This window comes from Xiphophorus couchianus, chromosome 8, assembly GCF_001444195.1.
Source record: "Xiphophorus couchianus chromosome 8, X_couchianus-1.0, whole genome shotgun sequence".
NCBI lineage: Eukaryota > Metazoa > Chordata > Actinopteri > Cyprinodontiformes > Poeciliidae > Xiphophorus > Xiphophorus couchianus.
This window is the reverse complement of record NC_040235.1, coordinates 24,816,319-24,837,229: the sequence shown is the minus strand read 5'-3', so window position 1 is coordinate 24,837,229 and position 20,911 is coordinate 24,816,319. Positions and strand designations below refer to the sequence as shown.

Below are 20,911 nucleotides of genomic sequence, written 5' to 3'. Positions count from 1 at the left end.
CTGGTGGCCCACCAGGCTTATAATACACGGTGGGAAACCCTAATGTTGCCCTTTATGCTAGCGAACACGCTCAAATACACAAATGCACACCCATTAATATTTGGATAAATGTCTTTTTGTAATTGGAACTTTGAGAAAATACCATGACATTTTTGTCGCCGTCAACAAGCCACCGGCATAATTCCGGTTGGATATTTGAGGCTTTTTCTTTTGAAATGAATAAAATTCCTGTAAATTATTTCTTTTCTTTTTTTACCCCTCCAGGGGTTTTTTTGTGGGCTCTAGTGTCCCTTATATGATAGTGGGCTGACAGGAAACAGGGAAGGAGAGAGGGAAAGACATGCGGCAAATGTTGTCGGGTCCAGGAGTCGTACCCGCGACGGCCGCGTCGAGGACTGAAGGCCTCCAAATACGGGTCGCACTAACCGCTACGCCGCCACGGCACGCCCCATGTAAGTTATTTCTGATATCACATGTCATAGTAATTGTCTGGAAGTTATTAGAGTAAGTGAGCCTCAACTTTACAAAACCAGGTCTGACATGATTTTTTTTTTTTTAATTGATGTCTAATTTACATCACTTCTAACATACAAAGCCGACACGTCACTCTCTGTGACAGCTGACTTTACAGAATTTCTTTGCCTTGTATTAAGCTTAACTGAGACATTTATCTTAGGTTGACAAATTTACTACCAGCTATCAAACGTCTCTAACATGTGGCTCTCTTAAGAAGTTAAAAAGATGTCGGCTAACATTTCTCTGAGCCAAAACTGACAGGTAAGAAAACCTGTGAAGGAGAACTTGCTTTCATCTTCTACTTCTACTACAAACCAACCACGTCACATTAAATGACAGAGATATTTTCTTTCAAGCTATTTTTAAACTATAAAAGGCGCATCCCTTTGTTCATTGTTTGCACGTCAAAAAACAAAAAAAAAGAACGAATAAAGAAAGCTTTAACAAAATCCACCACAAACCCATTGGAGAAACCGACACACGCAACAAAACTGCTGTTCTGCAGTGATTTCCTGCCACAATGAGACACATTTAATACGACTTCAGGATTGTTTTAGGAGGGCCTCGCCCAGAAGCTGCCAAAGTCCTCCATAAAATCCTTCATGTGGTTGTGAAATTTCAAGGTAGCGCTGAGGGAGTTTACAGACCTTTTTACATCAAATTTGTCAAACAATCCCGGGGTTGAGTTTATGATCGTCTCAAGATGAGACATTTTTAGATGTCTTATTGTAATATAACTCTTTTTTTTTTATCCTTTTTTTTCCTATTTTAATATAGATAAGCAATGTGTTTGAAAACTGAGATGACAATTATGAGAGCAGTCTGATCTGAATAAAATAACTCACGCTTATGGTGGTCTCCCCTGGACTGACCATCTACGTTCCTTTCTAATAAAACAGGTTTTAGTGGCAACGATTTAGCTCGAGCCAGAAGCACTCCAACAGCACCACCTGCAGGTCATCGCCTTACATTACAAGCGAATTAACCGTTTTAATGTTTCGGAACCAAATCCAAGAGCAGACGGGATTATAAATTAGGAAAAGCTGCGTTTAAAATTGTGAAAATAAAAATGACCTGCGGCTGGTCTTCTTCTCTGTCTCCGCCTCGCCGAGTTCAGCCGCTTTCTCTGCATCTTTCTCTTTCTTAAGTTTCTTACTGATGAGCTCTCTCATCCTCTCCTTCTCTTCAGAGTCGGATTCCTCATCGCCATCATCTGCCTCGCTGCCTGACTGGAAGATAATAAAAATATATATATATTTTTTAAACATAAGTGAACACAATCAGAGATACACGACTCGTCTTTCTTTATCCGTTTAGTGTTCCGTCCGACTTACATTAGCCGCATTCCCGGGTCTGGCTTTCTTCTTTCCTCTTTTAAAAGTAGGATAAGCACAGGCATATTTTTAAAATAAGAAATAACAGGTTCAGTAATGATTGTTTCATGGACGTACTTCACAGCTGGAACAGAGCTGAGTCTGGGATCGTCTTTCAGAAGGTCGTGGCTGCTTTTGCTTTTTCCCTTCAATGTCTGATGGAAAAATAATAAAGATGAAGATAAAGGTTAGCGATTAAACGACGTTTGAGAAAAGTGGAAACACTCATTTGGTCTTCACAAAATTCTCTTGAGCTACAAAAACATCACCTATTAAGTGATTTAAATACCAAGCAGCAGTTTATCCATCAATTGTCCCAATTACATGTCTTCTGAAAGTATTCCCACCCATTAAAGGGGCAGTATGATGTATTTTCCAGACACAAAGTGTCATTTTATAGCACAATTAAGTAACTATGTTAACTTCAGTTGTTATAAAATAGCTGAATATATATCAAATATGACTTAAGAATAATTTGACTTCATAATTTAACTTCTTACAATTGGGTCTCTGTCTCTTTTAAAAAAAAAACCCAGCTGAATGGTTGCCACGGGAGATTAAAGGATTTCTCAAACATGCACGAAATAGTCAAGGCAAAACTCCAGGTATATTTTTGATCAGGAAATAACATTATAACATGACATAAAGCTCAAAAACGTAAATTGTACATAAAACTGCTCCTTTAACAGATAAAAATCTGTAGCTGAAGATGGAGCTGAAATGGGGGTAGGAATAAATCTGTACCTGGCTGACTTGAGTCACCATCTCCTCATCCTCCTCAGCTTCTTCTCCAAATGATAAAAGGTTGAAATTTCTACAAAAAAACAAACAAACAAAAAAAACACAACAGTTTAAAAAAAAAAAAAGGTTTTTCACAGAATCGTCGACAACAAACATAACATGACGGAGATAAATATTACTTAAGGTATCCGATTGCAGAGATGCACCGATCCGATATTGACATCTGTACCGGTCATGATATTGGAAAGAAAAAAACTCTAGATTGAGTGCCAGTCAGAATGTGTCTGACCTATAGAGGGAGGATCTATTCAGTCTACTTCTATGCTTTGTGCTCTGAGCAACGTTATGCTTTGTTATTATTCAGAGTGCCTAACTGCGCTTTCCGAACCATTTGAAAGAATGTCTGTTGCAGTTAATTTTTTACATGCTTGACCGAGATAGTGAACCTGTTTTTCTTTCTTTCTTTTTCTTTTTAGGTCATTTTGGCTCCGGTGGCTTTTATTTGAAGGTGCTAAGACAGGTAAGAAGGTAAAGAGAGAGAAAGGGAAGACATGTGGCAAAGGTCACCAGGCCGGGATACGAATCTGTGACGGCCGCGTCGAGGACCAAGGCCTCATTACGTATGTGGGTTATGCTTAACCCCTGCGCCACCACAGAACCCGAACCTGTTGCTTTTGTAAGCTTCAGTTTCTATTATTTATTTTTCGCTGGCTGTCATACTCCGAACTGTACTGACTGAACAAATTCAATTTGTTTTTACATGTTTGACCAATATTGTGAAGCTATTGGGTGTATTTCAGTGTTCTGTACTGGAGCAAAATTATTAAATAAATTTGTAATTCAGTACATTTATGTCTGTGTTTAAAAAGGAAAAAAAGCAATTTAAATCAAATCAGCCCGATTTTTCTGTATTGGATCGGTAATGGCTGCAGATATCGAAATCGGAAGTGAAAAAAGTGAATCGGCGCATCCCTGTCTGATTATCCGAATAACACTATAGAACAATGGCAATATGTGTAAAGAAAGACAAATAAGACACAATGATCAAATTAATATGATCAAAAAGCTATAACTCAAGTATTCCCATCAGGATCAAATAGTTTATTAATGCCTCATTTCACATGGATCAAAATTACGTCCAAAATTATTGATTTTTCAGATCAGTTTTTGTACAATACAGAATATTACGCCATGTTTAGGCAATGTTTGGTATTTATTTTAAAATTAATATCTCTATGATTATTATTCATTTAAAAAAATGTTTCATTAAAGCTTCCAGTGCTATGGGCCTTCATCGGCAGCAAAAAGAGAAAGTCTCAACACTCACTTTGTGGCTTTGGACTGGGATTTTTTCACTTCCTCCTTTTCCTTTTCCTTTCTTGATTTTTTGGTTTCCCGAGGTGTGATGTCATCAAAAGGAGAGTGTAACACCTGGGAGGTATTAGGAACAAACCCTTCAAAACTTACGGGGAAAAAAAAACAAACCGAAAGAAAACAAGACACATTTGTTTCGGTGAAATACCTCGGCCGTTCTTATCTTGTGCGGCTTCAGCGGCCGCTCGTTTGCATCGCATTCGACTTCCGCCAACCGCAGCAGGTTGTAGATCGTGTCTCCGGTGACCTGCAGACGGATGGGAAACAGGGGCCACGACCGTTATCTCCATCTGGAGTCCAACGCGGGGGAAATGCAAGGCTTCGAACGTCACCTTGCCAAATATTGTGTGCTTGTTGTTGAGCTCGTCCGCGCGCGCCAGCGTGAAGAAAAACTGACTGCCGTTGTCGTGCTGCCCGGCGTTCGCCATGGCGACCAACCCCCGCCGAATGAAGCGCAGCCGGGAGTGGAACTCATCCTAAACAGTTTCAGGAGGAAAGAAGTATTTTGACGCCAGTTAAGTTTGGGATGAAGTTTATTTTCTTTACAGTCTTTGGTTTGTAGATGTCTATAAAAAGTGAAGGAATTTTTTTTTTAAAAAAGCATCGCGACCTTGAATGGGCGGCCGTAGATGGACTCTCCACCTGTTCCAGTGCCGGTAGGATCCCCCCCCTGAATGATGAAATCCGGAACCACTCTGTGGAAAATGGTCCCATCATAGTACCCTAGATAAGACAGAACCGCATTACAAAACAACGCAGTAGCACTTTGAGTTTTGACATAGGTGCAGCTGTTTAGAGCTTTAATTTGGCTTAACTTACTATTTACTTTACTATTGGAAGTATGTGTCTGTTTGTAAATTTATATATAATGTATGTACTGAGATCTGAAAAATGCTACGCTGTATAAAAATAGCATTATGTTTTTGGATATTTATTATAGATTTTTTGATTTTAATTTTAGTACTTTTTTTTGTTTTAGATGCACCAGTAACACTTGTATATGTGTTTACAGTCACACTTATAGTTTTTCAGTATTTTTTCTGTGTGCTCTGATAATCAAGAAATGACATTTTGCTCACAATTTTGGGACTAATAATAAATGATTATCTTATCTTATTTTATTCCGCTGTTCCATTTGAGGTACTTATTTAAATAAAATGTCCAATTATTATTATTATTATTGTTATTAATAATATTCCTCCAGAGGTTTACAGAGGAGCAGCAAAGGCAAATGATGAGTGGGTATGTCTTCATGTAAATCCCTTTTTTTTCTATGTAGAATTTGACTGCCACTAAATTAAATGTATAAAATTAAAAGCTGGATTTTTCAATTGTTTTAATGGTTGTTCAGACTTTTGAAAATAAATGTGGAGGGTGCTCAATTTAAGGAAACCTTACCTTGAAAGAAATCTAGTAAAAGTGTGTGCAAAGACAGACATGGTTATTTCTAAATAAAGAACAAATGCTACTCAATTCATAAAACCTGATATTATTTTGCTCCCTACTCATAAATATATATAAAAAAATAATATTAGAGCACATTGGTGAGGACGGCAAGGTGATGCACCGTAGTTATTCATTTAAATGGCAGCTATTTAAATGAATAAAATAGTTTAGTGCTATCTAAATAGTCTATTTAGATAGACTTTAGTGCGTTATTTCTGAGCATAAACACAACAATTTTCTGTCATGTATTCTAGATACCGTATCATTTAGCTGTAAAGTTGTAATTTTTCTGCAATGACTGCAGGTAACTTCTTACCTTCCATGCACAGCTGCACAAAGTTTCTGCATGCTTTAGGAGCCTCTTTGGACCACAGCTCGATATCAATCTCCCCGGCCGTGGTCTTCAACAGGACCTAAAACGCACCACGGCGACAGACATATTAACCTGAAACTCTGCACTCCGCGTTTTCCCCACATTATATTCCGTTGACAAGGACACGGCTATTTGTCAAAACGCAGCAAATGTATAAACTTTGCAGGTTTAATAAGAAAAGCGCCCACCTTTCCACTCGTGGGAGGCTCCTGGATGTAAATGTTGCTCATTCTGCAGCGGAGCTAATACGTTTGTTGTGTAATATAGGGAGAACCGTGTTAGTTCACCTTTAAACGCTTTGCTCATACAAAAAAAATTAGTAGCAAGAAAGTGAATTATACTTAAATCGAGAATTGCTTTTCGTAAATGTGAAAATGATTATGATTCCCTTCCCACAACCATGTTGGCTAGTGTAATGTTTATTTCCGAGTTTAAGGGGAGTTTCAATAAGTATAATTATTATTTTTGTTTTAATTTTATGACTATTAGTTATGATTAAAGTTGAGAATATTTTTCTAATCTTTATTTGTAAACTTGAATGACTATAGAGCAAGAAACCCCACCATACACAAAAATATTTAGTTTAATGTCATACAAGAGCACCCCTCAGTGGATGAGCATTGGTTTAATCTGAATGCTCCGTGATAATTGGCACGCGGAAACAACAACAACGGGTGTTTTTGGTTCCGGATGTCACAGATTAAATTAGAAAATTTATTTAGAATATATTCCAGTTTAAGGGCATGCTTAGAGTCAATATTAGGAAAAGCAAAAATATATATATATGTGCACTATAATGAATTATTTGGAGCTATAAAAGAAATAGACTGGAAACCCGAGCCGACCGGAAGTACCGCAATCAAAGAAGGACCAGACGGAAGCTTTGCAGAAATGGCGGCCACCGAAAACAGTGTGGAGATGAAGCGAAAAGCTGATGATAGTCAGGAGAAGGAGAGAGGTACTGATGGGGATGGAGATGGAGAAGATGCAGACTGGGTCGGACCCATGCCAAGCGAGGCCACGAAAGCAAAAAAGAGAAAAGGTGGCGTTTTCAGGAGCGAATTGACAACAATTATGGCGGCCATGTAAAACTTCTAATGTTTCCTCTAATGAACCCTTCTGTTTATTGCTCCCTTTGCTGGTTGTTTTTCATCAGTCCTCGAATTTGAGCGCGTCTACCTGGACAACCTCCCGTCAGCTGCCATGTATGAGCGGAGCTACATGCACAGAGACGTCATCACACACCTGGTCTGTTCAAAGTAAGTGACGGGCTACAAGAACAGTTCACTCCTGAAGTAGGACTCATCGGACACTTCGAGTAAACAGCGACTGCTTTGATCACGCCTACTTCAAAAGTATTTGAAGTTCTGATCGTAAGCTGATCAAAGGCAGTCCAGATGGAAGAATTGGCTTTTTGTTGTGTTGGATCTGGGACTTTCTTTCTTTCTGGGACTTTTTGGTTTTGTTTTCTTGCATAGAGTCTCTTTAAATAGACTGCACTACTGCTAACCATCTTGTTAAATCATGAACTTTGACCTTACCTGAGATAAATCACACCTGCAGTGCTTTAGATATTGTTTTGGGTTCTTTTGAGTCTCGTTGATGGCTGAGTATTACATCTGTGTGCAAAATGTTCATTTGAAATATGTTTGTCAACAATTACTCCAAAAAGTTCTTTGCCATATTATTATTGCCATATTGTATGGCAATTATAGTGATTATGATGATATAATGACAACTTGTTGTACGCAAGCCTTACAATTGAATCTGTAACCTTTCCCAGACCAATTAAGAAGTTTGTTTTAGGGATGCACATATGAAAATTTGGGCCGATATTGATAACTGATATTTACATAATCTATCTATCTATCTATCTATATGTAGATGTATAGATATATCTACATGTAGATATATCTATATATAGATATATCTATATATCTATATATGTAGACGAGACGGGCAATATCTATATAGATATATGTACATGTAGATATATCTATATATCGATATGTCGATATATAGATATATATTTCACCACCATTTCGACACCTTTGTAGGAGGAAAAAAGGACCAGAAACAGGCAGCGACAAGATAAAAATAAATGTCGGTTGTTCATATCGACTCAGTTGTATTTATTGGACCAAAACTGATATGTTAAAAAATGACTAATATCGTCCGATACCAATGTTAGTACCGATATATCGTGCATCCCTACTTTGTTTCTCGTCTGCTCTTGAATGTCTTCAGATTGGTGCAGGATGTGTTGCTTTTTAAGATAGTTTAGGAATAAAATCATCATTTGAACGCTGCTTTTGGTATTTAATCACATTATTCTTTTGTCTATAATTAACATTTGTTTGACTTGAAAGACCAAGTCAGAAACCTGTAATGGTGTTTTTATCATAAAGACAAATTGAATCCACAAACTGTAAGTGTGAGAGAATAGACACACACAAAAAAAAACCAAACATATAAAACAGACACAGGCTTTGTAAAAATAAACATTATGGTCGTATTTATTTGGTAGATGTTTGAAAAAAAAAATCTATTGAAAAAGTCAACATGTGTTGTGATATTGCCTCCCTGTTTCCAGGACAGACTTCATCATCACCGCCAGCCAGGACGGCCATGTGAAATTCTGGAAGAAGAAAGAGGACGAGGGAATTGAGTTTGTGAAACACTTCCGCAGCCATCTCTGTACGAGCTGAATTGAAACCCAAACCCCGCTCCGCCGTGGCTCCGGCTCCGGTTCTGACCGCTTTCGTTGCTCTGTGTGCAGCTGTGATCGAGAGCATCGCGGTGAGCGCAGAAGGAGCCCTGCTCTGCTCCGTCGGGGACGATCAGGCCATGAAGGTGTTCGACGTGGTCAACTTCGACATGATCAACATGCTGAAGATGGGGTGAGTCCGACACGTCAAAGACACAGAAGATGTTGATTGAATTATTTTTATTTATTTAATTTTTGTTTTTTTTACATGCATTTACAGAGTTGGAGTAAAATTTTCTTTCTTTCATGTTGCAGCCACAAACGTACAATTACTTGGTTGAGATAATGAGTTTATTCTTGTATTACTACGACTTTATTGTTGTCAAGTTAATACGACCTTTTTCTTGAATTCTGACAGCCTTATTTTCATAATATCTCAAATCATTCTGACTTTTTTTCTCGTATTCTTACGACTTCCTTCTCATGACCTATTACTTTTTTTCCTACCTTGGCCTTACTACTCTGTCCTGTAAACCAGCATGAAAAAGAGCTCAAATGTAAACTGGGAGCTTTGTGGCCGTAACGTTTCAAAATGTGCACAAAGTTAAAGACATATTGATGCTTTTGACTGTGCTACAGTTCTTCTCTGTGCCTGCAGGTTTCATCCGGGTCAGTGTGAGTGGATCTACAACCCGGGCGACGCCATCTGCACCGTGGCCTGCTCAGAAAAACCCACAGGAAAGATCTTCGTGTACGACGGCAGGGGGAGCAACGAGCCCCTTCACCTCTTCGACAAGCTGCACTCCTCGCCGCTCACCCAGATCCGCCTGAACCCCAAATTCAGAGTCATCGTGTCGGCCGACAAAGCGGGAATGCTGGAATACTGGACGGGCCTCCCCAACGAGTTCAAATTCCCCAAACACGTGGGCTGGGCGTACAAAACGGACACGGACTTGTACGAATTCGCCAAGCACAAAACCTATCCCGTCAGCCTGGCCTTCTCGCCCGACGGGAAGAAGATGGCCACCATCGCGTCCGACAGGAAAGTCCGGATCTTCCGCTTCCTGACGGGGAAGCTGATGAGAGTGTTCGACGAGTCGCTGACGGTGAGTCGACTTGTAGCTCCTCCGCGCCGAGGAGGCCGCGCCGCACCCGACAGTGACGTCACGCTGGTGTTTTGTGCGCGCTCAGATGTTCACAGAGCTGCAGCAGATGCGGCCGCAGCTGCCCGACATGGAGTTCGGCCGGCGGATGGCCGTGGAGAGAGAGCTGGAGAAGGTGGACGCCGTCCGCCTGACCAACATCATCTTCGACGAGACGGGCCACTTCGTCCTCTATGGGACCATGCTGGGCATCAAGGTCATCAACGTGGAAACTAACCGGTGGGTAATGCATTTAGCTGGACGATAAATTGTCTCAGAAATGATTGCAATAAATGATAATATAGTTATAGAGACTATAATCAAGTAATATAATAATAATAATAATAATAGCTTAACTACACCCATTCAAAGATAAAGTAAAACTTTTAATTTTACCACTGGAAATGGAAGACATTTCAAATATTCAAAATAATTAAAATGGGTTATGAAGTTTTGGTAACCAAGGTTACATTTCAACAAATAACAATCATTCATCTTAGACAGGGAAAAAGTGGCAGGTAGTGCAGACTAACTACTTAGTACTGGGTGTCAAATGTGTGCAGCGTTTCTCAAAATGGCGGCTTTTCAACGGTATTATAGAGGAGGCTCTCTTTGTCCAATTTAAAATTGTTGCGCTGATTTTAATTCATCATGCAGTCGATTTATTGCTGAGCGGTGAGTTTATGTGAGTCGGGGAAACTGCAAACAGAATCACATCTTTTTCAACATGTCTACGTGTCTCTTCCACAATTAGAACCAGAAGTTTACGTACACTTTTGTCTTCACCAAATCTCTCTTGCTTTCGGTCAATTCGAATGACCAAAATTATTTCGATTTGCCACAATAATGAGAGAGAGAATCTGTCAGAGACTGACCTAAAAACCAAGAGATTTTTGGTCTGACTGAACTTCAGAGTGTTGCTGCGTATCCATCACGAAAGTGCGCAGAACTTTGTCAGTTTTCCGCTAACGTTGAAGAAACACAATATCTGAGTTGCGGCGTTTCCATTAAACAAGAAACGCAATTAAAAATCACACGCGATAAGTCATTCAAAAACGTGCCGCGCCACGATCCTCTGACCACCTCCTGTCTCCTCCTTCGTTTTTTTTTTTTTTTTGCGTCAGTGGCAACATCCGGTTGTTGACGGTGTGACTCGGGATGCGAAAAAAAAGCGTTTCCATGGCAGCATTGCAAAATAAACTCAGATTTCAACCGGATGTCAAAACCTTTTATGAAAACGGTTTGTGTTGTTAAATGTTGTGTTTCCAAAAACCACATTTATTTTCAAAATGTCAAATTGGGGAACTTTATGGCCAATGGAAACGGAGCTATGCTTGTCTCTGTATTTGGTGTGTGTAAACTTCTCGTTTTAACTTTTTTTTTTTTAATGGACTGTAAATAATAACATTATCTAAAGAAAGGGGCAGTTTAAACTGCAAAAAAAGCATGTTTTACATTAAATCCACTAGTTTCCATTTAGACAACTTTGCTTCTCATATGTTTTAGTCACATAAATTCAATTATCGTTATTATTATTTCTTAAAAATCACCGACCTGCTGTCTGGCCTCTCGTCCCAGATGTGTGCGTATCCTGGGGAAGCAGGAGAACATCCGGGTGGTGCAGCTGTGCCTGTTCCAGGGCGTGGCCAAGGCCATGGAGGTGGCGCCCACCATAGAGATGAAGGCCTCCGACAACCCCGCCCTGCAGAACGTGGAGCCCGACCCCACCATCTTCTGCACCGCCTTCAAGAAGAACCGATTCTACATGGTGAGACGGCAGGACGGCTCGTTTCAACGGCCAGCTTCTTTTCTTCTTCTTTTTTTTAATCTCTCATTGCGATTTTTTGTTGTTAGTTTACAAAAAGAGAACCAGAGGACACGAAGAGCGCCGACTCGGACAGAGACATCTTCAACGAGAAGCCTTCGAAGGAGGAGGTGATGGCCGCCACTCAGGCCGAGGGGCCCAAGAGAGTGTCGGACAGCGCCATCATCCACACCACCATGGGCGACATCCACCTCAAGCTTTTCCCCGTGGAGTAGGTTCAACTTCTGAGCACGAGGCGTTCTGAGCTGCTTCCTACGTTTCAGGATTTCGAAAGCATCTCTGCTTTTTTTTTGTGTGTGTGTTTAGGTGTCCCAAAACCGTGGAGAACTTCTGCGTTCACAGCAGGAACGGTTACTACAACGGCCACATTTTCCACAGAGTCATTAAGGTAGACTTTTGCCACCAGCGGCGGAACAATTGTTGCTTTTTGGGAGATTGCCGGACTTTAATAAGCCAATTTTGATTCAAAAATCTGAAAGAAAAAAAAAAGAAAAACCTAAGTCGAGCCTCTCGTTTTCCACAGAGCTTCATGATCCAGACCGGAGACCCCACCGGCACAGGCATGGGCGGGGAGAGCATCTGGGGAGGCGAGTTCGAAGACGAGTTCCACTCCACGCTGAGGCACGACCGCCCGTACACGCTCAGTATGGCCAACGCAGGCGCCGGCACCAACGGCTCCCAGTTTTTCGTCACCGTGGTTCCCACAGTAAGTCGCGTTCACGGCCGACTCGCCAAGCACGAATTACTGCCATTTTAAAAAATTTTTTAAAAAGTTTTCAACTTTTACTTCTTTTTTCTTTGGTTACTTGCTGAAGTATTGTCAAGTTTTGAACAAGCAGGCGACTCTCAACTTTGACGTTTGACTACCTGAAAGTGGCCCCCATCCAGGTTCATGGAGATGTTACTTGCATGTTAAATGTGGGCGACGACAGAACGTTGAAAATTTTACAATGAAAAAATAGACAGATATCCACGGTGAGATTTCCCCTAGAAAACTAGCTAAGTGCAGTGGTAGCGGCGCCCCATTGTGTTTTTTTTTAGTTAAATTTTTTTAAAAAGTTGACAGAAAATTTTAATGTGATATAATTAAAAATATATTTTTTTCTTGAGTCACTTTTTAAAGTAAAATAAGTACTTAAGTAATCAACCGATCTGTTGATTATTCTGACGACTAATTGTACAAAATTTTAAAAAGATATTCTATAAATTTTTCATTTAACTCGTGCTTAGTTTTAATAGTTTTTTTTTCTCACAGGACTTTCCTGTCGAGCAACAGTTTGAGTCACACGCAGACATCTGTGACTCATAGTGGTTGAGGATACCGCTAACCACCGTTAGCTAATAAACACTTGATAGCAACCTGGCTAGGCTTTTTTTTTCTTCCCAATTGTCTTGGATAGGTGCAAATTTATCGCCAGTGTGCCGACAACGATTGTTTCGGCATTCTGTGAACAAATATTGGCTCTACAGGGGTAAAGGATGTCGAAAACACAGCAAAATATGCAATTTTCTTGCCATTTCTGTCACGATGCAGGTCTTAAATTTCATCCATAGTGGACTTAAAAAGTCTTAAATTTAATTTGGTGACTCGTCCAGAAACTCTGTTGACTGTAACTATAGTCAACTATAACTCTCCTCGCTTTCTCTTGCGTTTCTGCAGCCGTGGCTCGATAACAAGCACACGGTGTTTGGACGGTGCATCAAAGGGATGGAGGTGGTGCAGAGGATCTCCAATGCTAAAGTCAACCCCAAGACCGACAAACCCTACGAAGACATCAGCATCATCAACATCACCATCAAATGATTCGCTGTCAATTCCCTGTACAGTGACGGCCGTTTTTACAGACTTATTAAAAGAAAACTTTGGATTGTAACTTTTTCTTCTTCTTTTTTTTTTTTAACGCATCAAGTTCTGGGTTACACAACTGTTGAACGGAGGAAACTTCAGCCGTACAAATGATGTCAAACAGTTTAATGTTTTGTTTTTTTTACAGCATCACATTATTTATAATTTACAAAAGCCGTCATCAAGTCCACTTGTAACAAAGGTTTCACTGCGTACTGTGCTTCCACGTCTCGGTTCTCACAAACTACACGAAAAGGCTTTTTCACACGTGCATTGTGATTTTTTTTTTTCTCCTTTTCATACATAGATACAAATAATAAACATTACATAGCAATGAATAAAAGATCCAACTCAAACCGTGGTTCGTCGTTAAGAAGTGTCAGTGTTCGGTTTACGTCATAGATTCACACGGCGGATCGAAACGGTGCGCTGTCTTCTACGCACTTCCATATCAACGCGCAAAGTTTCACATTTTTTATGTTTTCTCTTTAACAACGAGGTTAACGTAACAGGAGGTGGTTCATCTGGCGGAAGTTCGTTTCTGCCGTGAGAGAAAAAAATAAAAGCCCAACAGGAAGTCATATTTATGAGATTCAAAGTCATAATTGTAAGATCCGACGTCAATTTCGACTTCGAACGTAAATGTTTTTCCGTCGATGTCAACTTTTAAAGTCGCGGTGAGATTCAAACTCGGAATTATGAGATGGAACGTTACGCTTCGTCACTTTTAAAAGTCAAAATTGCAATTTAGCATTTCAAGATCCCGACTTGGAAAGTCATGATTGAACCTCAATCATGACTTCCTGTTGGGCTTTTATTTTTCTCCCCCATTCATGGCGGAAATGGATTTCAAAAAAAGAAACTGGAGAAAAAGTTAAATTCTGACATTTCACCTGCTCACAGAAACGCCCCCCTCTACGTCTCTCCCTCCTTTCCTGTCTGTAAATAAATTCAGTAAACAGTTACTCTGTAACAGAAAGCAAGCCATTCAACCGGAAACAAGCAGTGCGACCCCTTCAAGTCCAGTCCGGAAAATCAAACAGGTTCACACACTTGGGAGAAACTAGCTTAAGACGACTAGAAACGAGCCGATTGCACTACAGCAGCTGTTGCTGACATCAGGCGATGAGGCAACATCAACACCGACTAGAAGCCACTGGACTCACTGAAGCGAAAACTGGTTACCAGCTCTGTTGATAATGTCATTTGCAAAGATGTGCTGGATTTACAATACAAGATCACTGTAGTCGCTTACCTGAACTAGCTAACGGTTAGTGAGTTAATCTTACAGAACTGAAGCTGAAAAAAAAATAAAAATCACAACAAGGACTGCTCTGAATGGAAAGAATAGAGTCTAGACTGTCGCAGCACAAGGAGCGTTTCAGAGTAAATAGGCTAGTTACTGAAATAAATGTGATGACCACGAATGATTGGGGGTTCATTCTGAAAGTTCAGAAGGTGTCTGTAGTTTTAATAAAGCCAGGGGAGGCATTTCCGTCTTTACTCAAGAGGAAAGATGAAACGGAGGGACTGGGCTTTCAGCCGCATCCTGGAGGATTGGGGTAAAGTCAGTAAGTGCAGGACGCGTTGGTGGCAGATTAATGATGAAGATGATGATGTTTAAGCTACATCCAGGACTCCGGCGGCCACCAGCTGCCTGGAGAGCCAGTCCAGCCCCTCGTGGAGACCCATCCCGCTGCGGGCGTCGCAGCCCTGGATGTGCCAGCTCCTCCCGCAGCACAGCTTGTGCAGGCTCAGCAGCTCCGTCATCTCCTCCACCGACACGGCGCCCGGAACGTCCTGCGAGGCGAGCGGCGCGTACGGGTGAAGGGGCTCGTTTCCAAGCCGGGACAGGGTCAAATTGAAAGGAACAACAATAAAAACTTTTACATCGTTACCTGCTTGTTTGCGAAGATGAGCAACAAGGCGTCCCGCAGCTCCTTCTCCGTCAGCAGCTTGGCCAGCTCGCTGTGCGCCTCCATCAGTCGGTCTCGGTGGCAGCTGTCGATCACGTACACCACTGCTGTATGAACAAACGGCGGGTTTCACAAACTCAGATTCAAGGTTTTTTTTAAGAACCCTTTTGTAACCATTATGAATAAATCATAAGGCTTGTATCACGACAGAAATGTACAAAAGAAAACTGCACTTTGTATTGTGGCAGTGGAAAGCTGTTTTTTTTTTTTACACAAAATGCAAGCAACGTTGTGGTTTGGCAACAGAAGTAAGCTAGTAGCAAAGACAAACGTCGTCCAACAAACTTCCCATAAATTTACATTTATGGTAAATTAGATAAACGGTAAGATAACATATCGATAATTTTTACGAGATTACGATAAATTAGATAGAGGCAAAATTACAACTGCATATAGGACCATCGCAGATTAAAACAACTTTTTTTGATTAAGTTCAGAAATTAACAAAAAAAGAAAAGGCTGAAAAAGTCGTAAATTTGTTAGAAAAACTTCAAAGTTTGCAATTAATTTCACGTTTTCAAGAAGAAGAAAAAAAAAAAACATGTAAAGTTTTGGAGCTCCAAAAGTTGAAAATCAGACATGCATGAATGGTTTTAGGTGGAAATTTACTGCACTTTTTTTTTTTTTACTCCTACCTACAATGACCCCAAGACGCAGACGTACAAAAAACCAGCAAGCTCGTTAGCTAGTAATATTAGCAGCTAGTTAGTGGTAGCCTCAACCGCCTGAAGTCAGAGAACAGAATGAAGACGTCTGTTTGTGTGTTGGTTCATACACATTTTCTAACTTTTCCCAAAGCCTCCAGCGACGCTCAGACTGGGCCGTGCTTACCACGACAAGTTGAGATGCCAAGAGAAAATCAATTTGTCTGCTTGACTGTTCTGTAGGTTTATTTTCTATTCCCACTTGACAGTAATTTTTTGTTTTGTTTTTACAAGTAAACTTTCTCAATGCTCAACCTGAACCTGAACATACCTTGAGTGTTCAGATAATAGTGTTTCCAGAGAGGTCTCAGTTTATGCTTTCCTCCCACGTCCCAGATCGTGAATTTCAAGTTTTTGTATTCTACTGTCTCCACATTGAAACCTGGGAGAAACAGGAAGGAGAAACATCTTTGATTTAGGTGTTAATCGTTGACATCGCAGCCTGGTATGGCGTGTGTCTTTTTTAAAAAGAGGCAGTACCGATGGTCGGGATGGGCTGCATGAACTCATCCTGCTTCAGCTTAAAAAGGATGGTGGTCTTTCCCGCTCCGTCGAGCCCCAGAGTCACGACTCGGATCTCCATCTTTGGGCCGATGTGGACTCTGTTGTCCTGGGAGGAGAAGACATCCGTCAGCCGTCTGGTGTTTGTTTTTTTAGTGTCTGTAGGTGGGGACAGTGGGTACCTTAGTGAAGGTGACGGGGATGCCGGCGTCCAGCTGGACGTGATCGGCCAGCTCCGTGAACTGGTGCTGCTGCTTCTGAAGAGTCTCCAGCAGACAGTTGATCTCCTGCTTCGCCAGCACCACTCGGCAGTCGTCCTGCGGCGGAAAACGACACGATAACTCCAGGGCGCCTTTGAATCCCTCTGATTGTTCGCATGCGTTTGCTTAAAAAAACGATGGTGCCTGACCTGCTGGAGGGTTTTCTCGCAGTGCAAGCAGGCGGTGGAGACCTGAGACAGCAGGATGGTCATGTCCTCCTGCTGCTGCCTCAGCCAGATGAGCCTCTCCCTGACGTGAGCGTCCACCACGCTCAGGGCCATCTCCTCCTGCCGACACAGTGTCTCGTGGAGGTCGGCGAAGTACGCGCGGACGCAGGAGCGCGCGCTCTCCGCCGTTCCAGGGATCTCACGGGGTAAAAAAAAAAGTTTTAAAAACAAAAAAATTTGCAGGAAAAAGCGCCATAATTCGGGTGGAAAATAGAAGCCTTACGTGTTCCGTGTGCGCCATGCCGACGCCGTCCTCTACTATCTGCTCCCCGCCCTCGATCTGCTGCACGATGCCCACCAGCTTCCTGGAGTACTCGGACACCTCGTCTGTGAACGTTCGGATGCAGTGGGCCATGTCCAGGATGGACGCACGGATCTGGTTGGCTTCCGTTTCCAGAAGCGCGTGCTGCACAGAAGGCATTCAGACGGGATATTTAATGAAGCAGCACCTTTTCACGAGTTGTCGGACGAGGAGCAGCTGTAAATATCAACGTTGACGCCTTGCCACGGATTCTTGTTTGGATTTAGGTCTGGATTTTGATTGGTCGCGCCAATTGTTTTATTTTTAGCTGTTAAAAAGCAGTGGAGGGCAGTGCTAACTAAGTTTCTTTTTTACTAACTTTTCTGATAATTCTTCTGTCTGAAATGAAGCTGAGCGAGATAAACGTTTTCAGGAGTTAGCAAAAGAGCTAAGCTAAAAATTAGCTCATTTGCAGAAGTGTGCAAACCACAGTCAAAAACTTTTGAAAAGCATCAAAATACACAACATGTCTGTCTTTCACTTAATAAAAAACATCGACGTCTGCCGGCGCAACCTGACCCCTCCTACCTTGTGTCCTTGGTGCTTGCCGTATTCCTTGCAGACGCAGCACATGAGAGGCCCTGACTGGCAGGCCTCCTCCAGGCAGACGAACTCGATGGCGTGGACTTGGTGCTGCGGACACAGCATCTTCTCGTGGGGCTTGTCGGCCAGCGGCACCCGGCGGTGTTTGGCCAGCGTGCGGGTGGAGTGGGTGAGCTGGGAGCACTCTGCGCACAGGTGTGTGGCGCATACCGTGCAGTACATGGACGCCGTGTGGCTCTCGTCCTCGTCGCAACGGATTATACACTGAGGAATGGGGGGGCAGAAGGTGATTGGATTTTGTTTTTGGTTTTTCTTTAAAATGTGTGGAGATTTCTCTGTGGTTGTGAATACGGCCGCCTTACTTCTCCCACGCCTTTCAGAGCGTCCTCGGCCATTCCGGACTGGTTGCTTGCTCCGTTCTGGAGGCGCTCCAAGAGTTCCAGCAGAGCAAAGTTCTTCTTTAGACCCCAAACTCCAGAGTCCCCTACACACACACACACACACAGACAGACTGAGTAAAAGATTTTTTACAGCACACTGGAAGAAATGGAGAGAGGGTGCAAACTGTACAATAGATTCTGGATTATTAAGCTTCATTTCCGGAAACTAATTTGTGACCCCAACTGTTGTAGAGGCAGTGGCGCTGAAAGAGAACCGTCTAAAGACCCCAGCTGGACAAGTTGGGCCACATTAAGGTGCGACTTCAATCACGACTGTACAACCCGAATTTTATTTGTCCCTTTTGGAAAAACAGAACAATTTACCTTCCAATGTCATTGTGTAGTGTTCATATTTTGGTTACTCAACCAGTGTTCAAGGGTCTGGTGCAGATCTGCATGGTACCTACTTACGTATACTTAGAGAAATGTAGTTTTAGGAGTATTATTACAACACTGTACTTTTTACTTTTACTAGAGTTATTTTATAATGCAGCATTGCCACTCTTTTTGGAGAAAAATATCTGGACACTTGACCAACTATGAGCAACTTCACTCAATGAAGTACCAACAATTCAGCATCACAGACCTGCCGTTTTTGTTGAAGTCTGATAAGTTTTATATTAAAAGTAACTGATTTGGAAAATGTTGGTTTTGCCTGATTTTGTTATTTGTATGCATCATTTTCATTTATATTTCAGTCCATCTGGCGATGTAATTTAGTAATATTAAATGATTGATGGATTGATCAGTTACTCAAGCAGCCTTTTTACAAAATACTTTTCTACTTTAACTCGAGTAAATTTTTTTTTGTTTATTCTTTTTCCTTTCTACCTGCCTTTGTTAGCCTGACAGTCTTTGAAGCTTTTTCCTCTGTCTAAAGTTTGGCTTTTGACCTTTTGGTTGGTTTCTTCCCTTGTAAAGCATGTTGTGCTCCCTGTGCTGTTGTAAACATGCTATATGAATAAATTTGACTTGGCCTTGATTTCTTGAATGGATACTTTTTGCGCCGTTATTTGAGTACGTACAATTTTTGGGTGCTCTGCCTCTTCTGGGCTGGTGAACCCCACTGTATTTTTTAATGTATGCAATTCTAAACAAACTAAAACTTTTTGCATCAAAATACAACCCCCCCCAAAAAAAAACATATTCAGTTTACTTCAATATAAAGAGCCTGTATGGTTGAGGTTTTCTTTATAACTCCTGTATGGTGTTTGAGTCCGTGGAACCAATTCTCTCTTTGTATTTTAACTGTTAATTAAAACATTAAGAAGAAAACTTTTTGTTTTTCAAATTTGGACTCATGAGTGTTGGGTCATTTTCTGTTAACAACATAATTCTGAGGGGGGGAAAAAATGATGACCACCCGCCATTGGCGCAATGGTCAGATACGCATCTCTAGGCATCGTTTTCAATTTCACCTAGCACAAAATAATTAACGGTAATAAATGCCCCTTTCATTAATATTTTAATTTCCTGAACATGACTTTGTGTCAGTCAGTCTCGCATAGGCCCATTAAGATATACTGAAGTTTGTGGTTGCAACATAACAAAATGTTAGGAACAAAAAAAAAGTCAAGGAGCTCTGTAGTATATGAGACTATTTCCCCCTTTAGTCTTGCTATTTTACTTTTCCAGAAAGTCTGCATCAGTGCTCAGCATGTAGCTGCTCCCGGTCCCTCACCCAGCTCTGTGGCCTGTCTGTCGAAGGGGCAGCGGACCGCTCTGCCATGCAGGGGCAGCCGGGTGAGACAGTCATGGCACACCGTGTGACCGCAGAGCAGCAGGCGTGGGACCTTGTCTCCCTGGAGGGAGAAGACGTCCTCACACACGCCACACTCCAACACCTGCAAGAGGCGAAGCAAAAATGAACTGCCCGTCCTCTAAAGCTTTGACAACTGCAAAGAGGGGGTGATTAATTTGACCCAAAGCGGAAGGATGCTTTCAAGGGATGTAGTTATGAAGTGTCAATCCGAAGGAGAACGTTGCAATTCCCTTTAATCCTCTGTTCTTTTTTCCTGTGAGCTTCATGCAAAATGCAACGCGCATCTTTTCCATAACATCCCCACAACGTGTGAACTTGTGATTGCTGAGCTTTAGTTTCAAACAGCTGCAGGGCTCCTGAACCAGCGCAAACGCCGACTAGCGATGGCTCACGGAGCTCTATTACCGTGCAGCAACGCTTCCCAACAATACCTTACATTCTACATACATCTTCAAGAATAACCAGAAAGCAACCCTTTTATGATAAATTAAATAAATAAATACATATGCATACGCAGTTCCTATAAGAGCTACATTGCCCTTTAGCATCCGTTGCCAACAACGCCAACGCAGCAACCTTAGCTCCTCATTATCATCAAAACTAGCCGATGAAACCCCGCACAGCGACCCGAGTCTGGCCGTTCATGTCCAGTGACATTATTCCAACCTTGACGGCGCCTCCATTCGCTCCCCTCCCGTGCCGGAGACAGGACTCCATCGTCGCCACAGCGCCCTGCTTGTTTATCCCTGCTGCAGCGGCGGCCATTCTCAGACGACAGCGGAGAGGACAGCCCCCCAAGCACTTCCGCTTTCGTTTGCTAGGACTTTTTTAGCATCCGCAGCTAGCCTGTGTAA

At 41.8% G+C, this 20,911-nt stretch overlaps 3 protein-coding genes across 4 annotated transcripts in view; 1 reads left to right on the top strand and 2 right to left on the bottom strand.

Moving 5' to 3' along the window:
- The window catches only part of cwc27 (CWC27 spliceosome associated cyclophilin), a 34,900-nt gene extending 28,654 nt beyond the window's left edge, over nucleotides 1-6,246 (bottom strand). The window contains exons 1-10 of the mRNA XM_028024643.1: nucleotides 6,012-6,246; nucleotides 5,767-5,863; nucleotides 4,615-4,727; nucleotides 4,337-4,480; nucleotides 4,153-4,251; nucleotides 3,958-4,061; nucleotides 2,634-2,703; nucleotides 1,968-2,044; nucleotides 1,851-1,887; nucleotides 1,591-1,745 (exon numbers count right to left, since the gene is read on the bottom strand). Coding sequence (XP_027880444.1) covers nucleotides 1,591-1,745; nucleotides 1,851-1,887; nucleotides 1,968-2,044; nucleotides 2,634-2,703; nucleotides 3,958-4,061; nucleotides 4,153-4,251; nucleotides 4,337-4,480; nucleotides 4,615-4,727; nucleotides 5,767-5,863; nucleotides 6,012-6,053 — 938 coding nt within the window. The 5' untranslated portion in view covers nucleotides 6,054-6,246. The remainder of the gene's footprint in view (nucleotides 1-1,590; nucleotides 1,746-1,850; nucleotides 1,888-1,967; nucleotides 2,045-2,633; nucleotides 2,704-3,957; nucleotides 4,062-4,152; nucleotides 4,252-4,336; nucleotides 4,481-4,614; nucleotides 4,728-5,766; nucleotides 5,864-6,011) is intronic.
- A 433-nt stretch (nucleotides 6,247-6,679) lies between these two features.
- On the top strand, nucleotides 6,680-13,704 carry ppwd1 (peptidylprolyl isomerase domain and WD repeat containing 1). The gene is made up of 11 exons (XM_028024639.1): nucleotides 6,680-6,865; nucleotides 6,980-7,082; nucleotides 8,417-8,520; nucleotides 8,603-8,723; nucleotides 9,189-9,636; nucleotides 9,722-9,912; nucleotides 11,251-11,440; nucleotides 11,527-11,708; nucleotides 11,804-11,885; nucleotides 12,021-12,203; nucleotides 13,158-13,704. Exons 1-11 carry the CDS (start codon nucleotides 6,715-6,717, stop codon nucleotides 13,299-13,301), a joined length of 1,899 nt encoding a protein of 632 aa, XP_027880440.1. The 5' UTR covers nucleotides 6,680-6,714; the 3' UTR covers nucleotides 13,302-13,704.
- On the bottom strand, nucleotides 13,552-20,878 carry trim23 (tripartite motif containing 23). 2 transcript variants are annotated; one of them, XM_028024640.1, is made up of 11 exons: nucleotides 20,724-20,878; nucleotides 19,977-20,139; nucleotides 18,218-18,339; nucleotides 17,841-18,119; nucleotides 17,235-17,417; nucleotides 16,934-17,149; nucleotides 16,707-16,841; nucleotides 16,504-16,633; nucleotides 16,295-16,405; nucleotides 15,242-15,366; nucleotides 13,552-15,143 (listed from the first exon to the last, which is right to left on the bottom strand). In XM_028024640.1, the coding sequence occupies exons 1-11, from the start codon at nucleotides 20,820-20,822 to the stop codon at nucleotides 14,964-14,966; spliced, it is 1,743 nt and encodes a 580-aa protein (XP_027880441.1). In that variant the 5' UTR covers nucleotides 20,823-20,878; the 3' UTR covers nucleotides 13,552-14,963. The 2 variants fall into 2 exon arrangements, with proteins under 2 accessions (XP_027880441.1, XP_027880442.1); XM_028024641.1 differs by having other exon boundaries at nucleotides 15,242-15,363.
- Nucleotides 20,879-20,911: the final 33 nt, after the last annotated feature.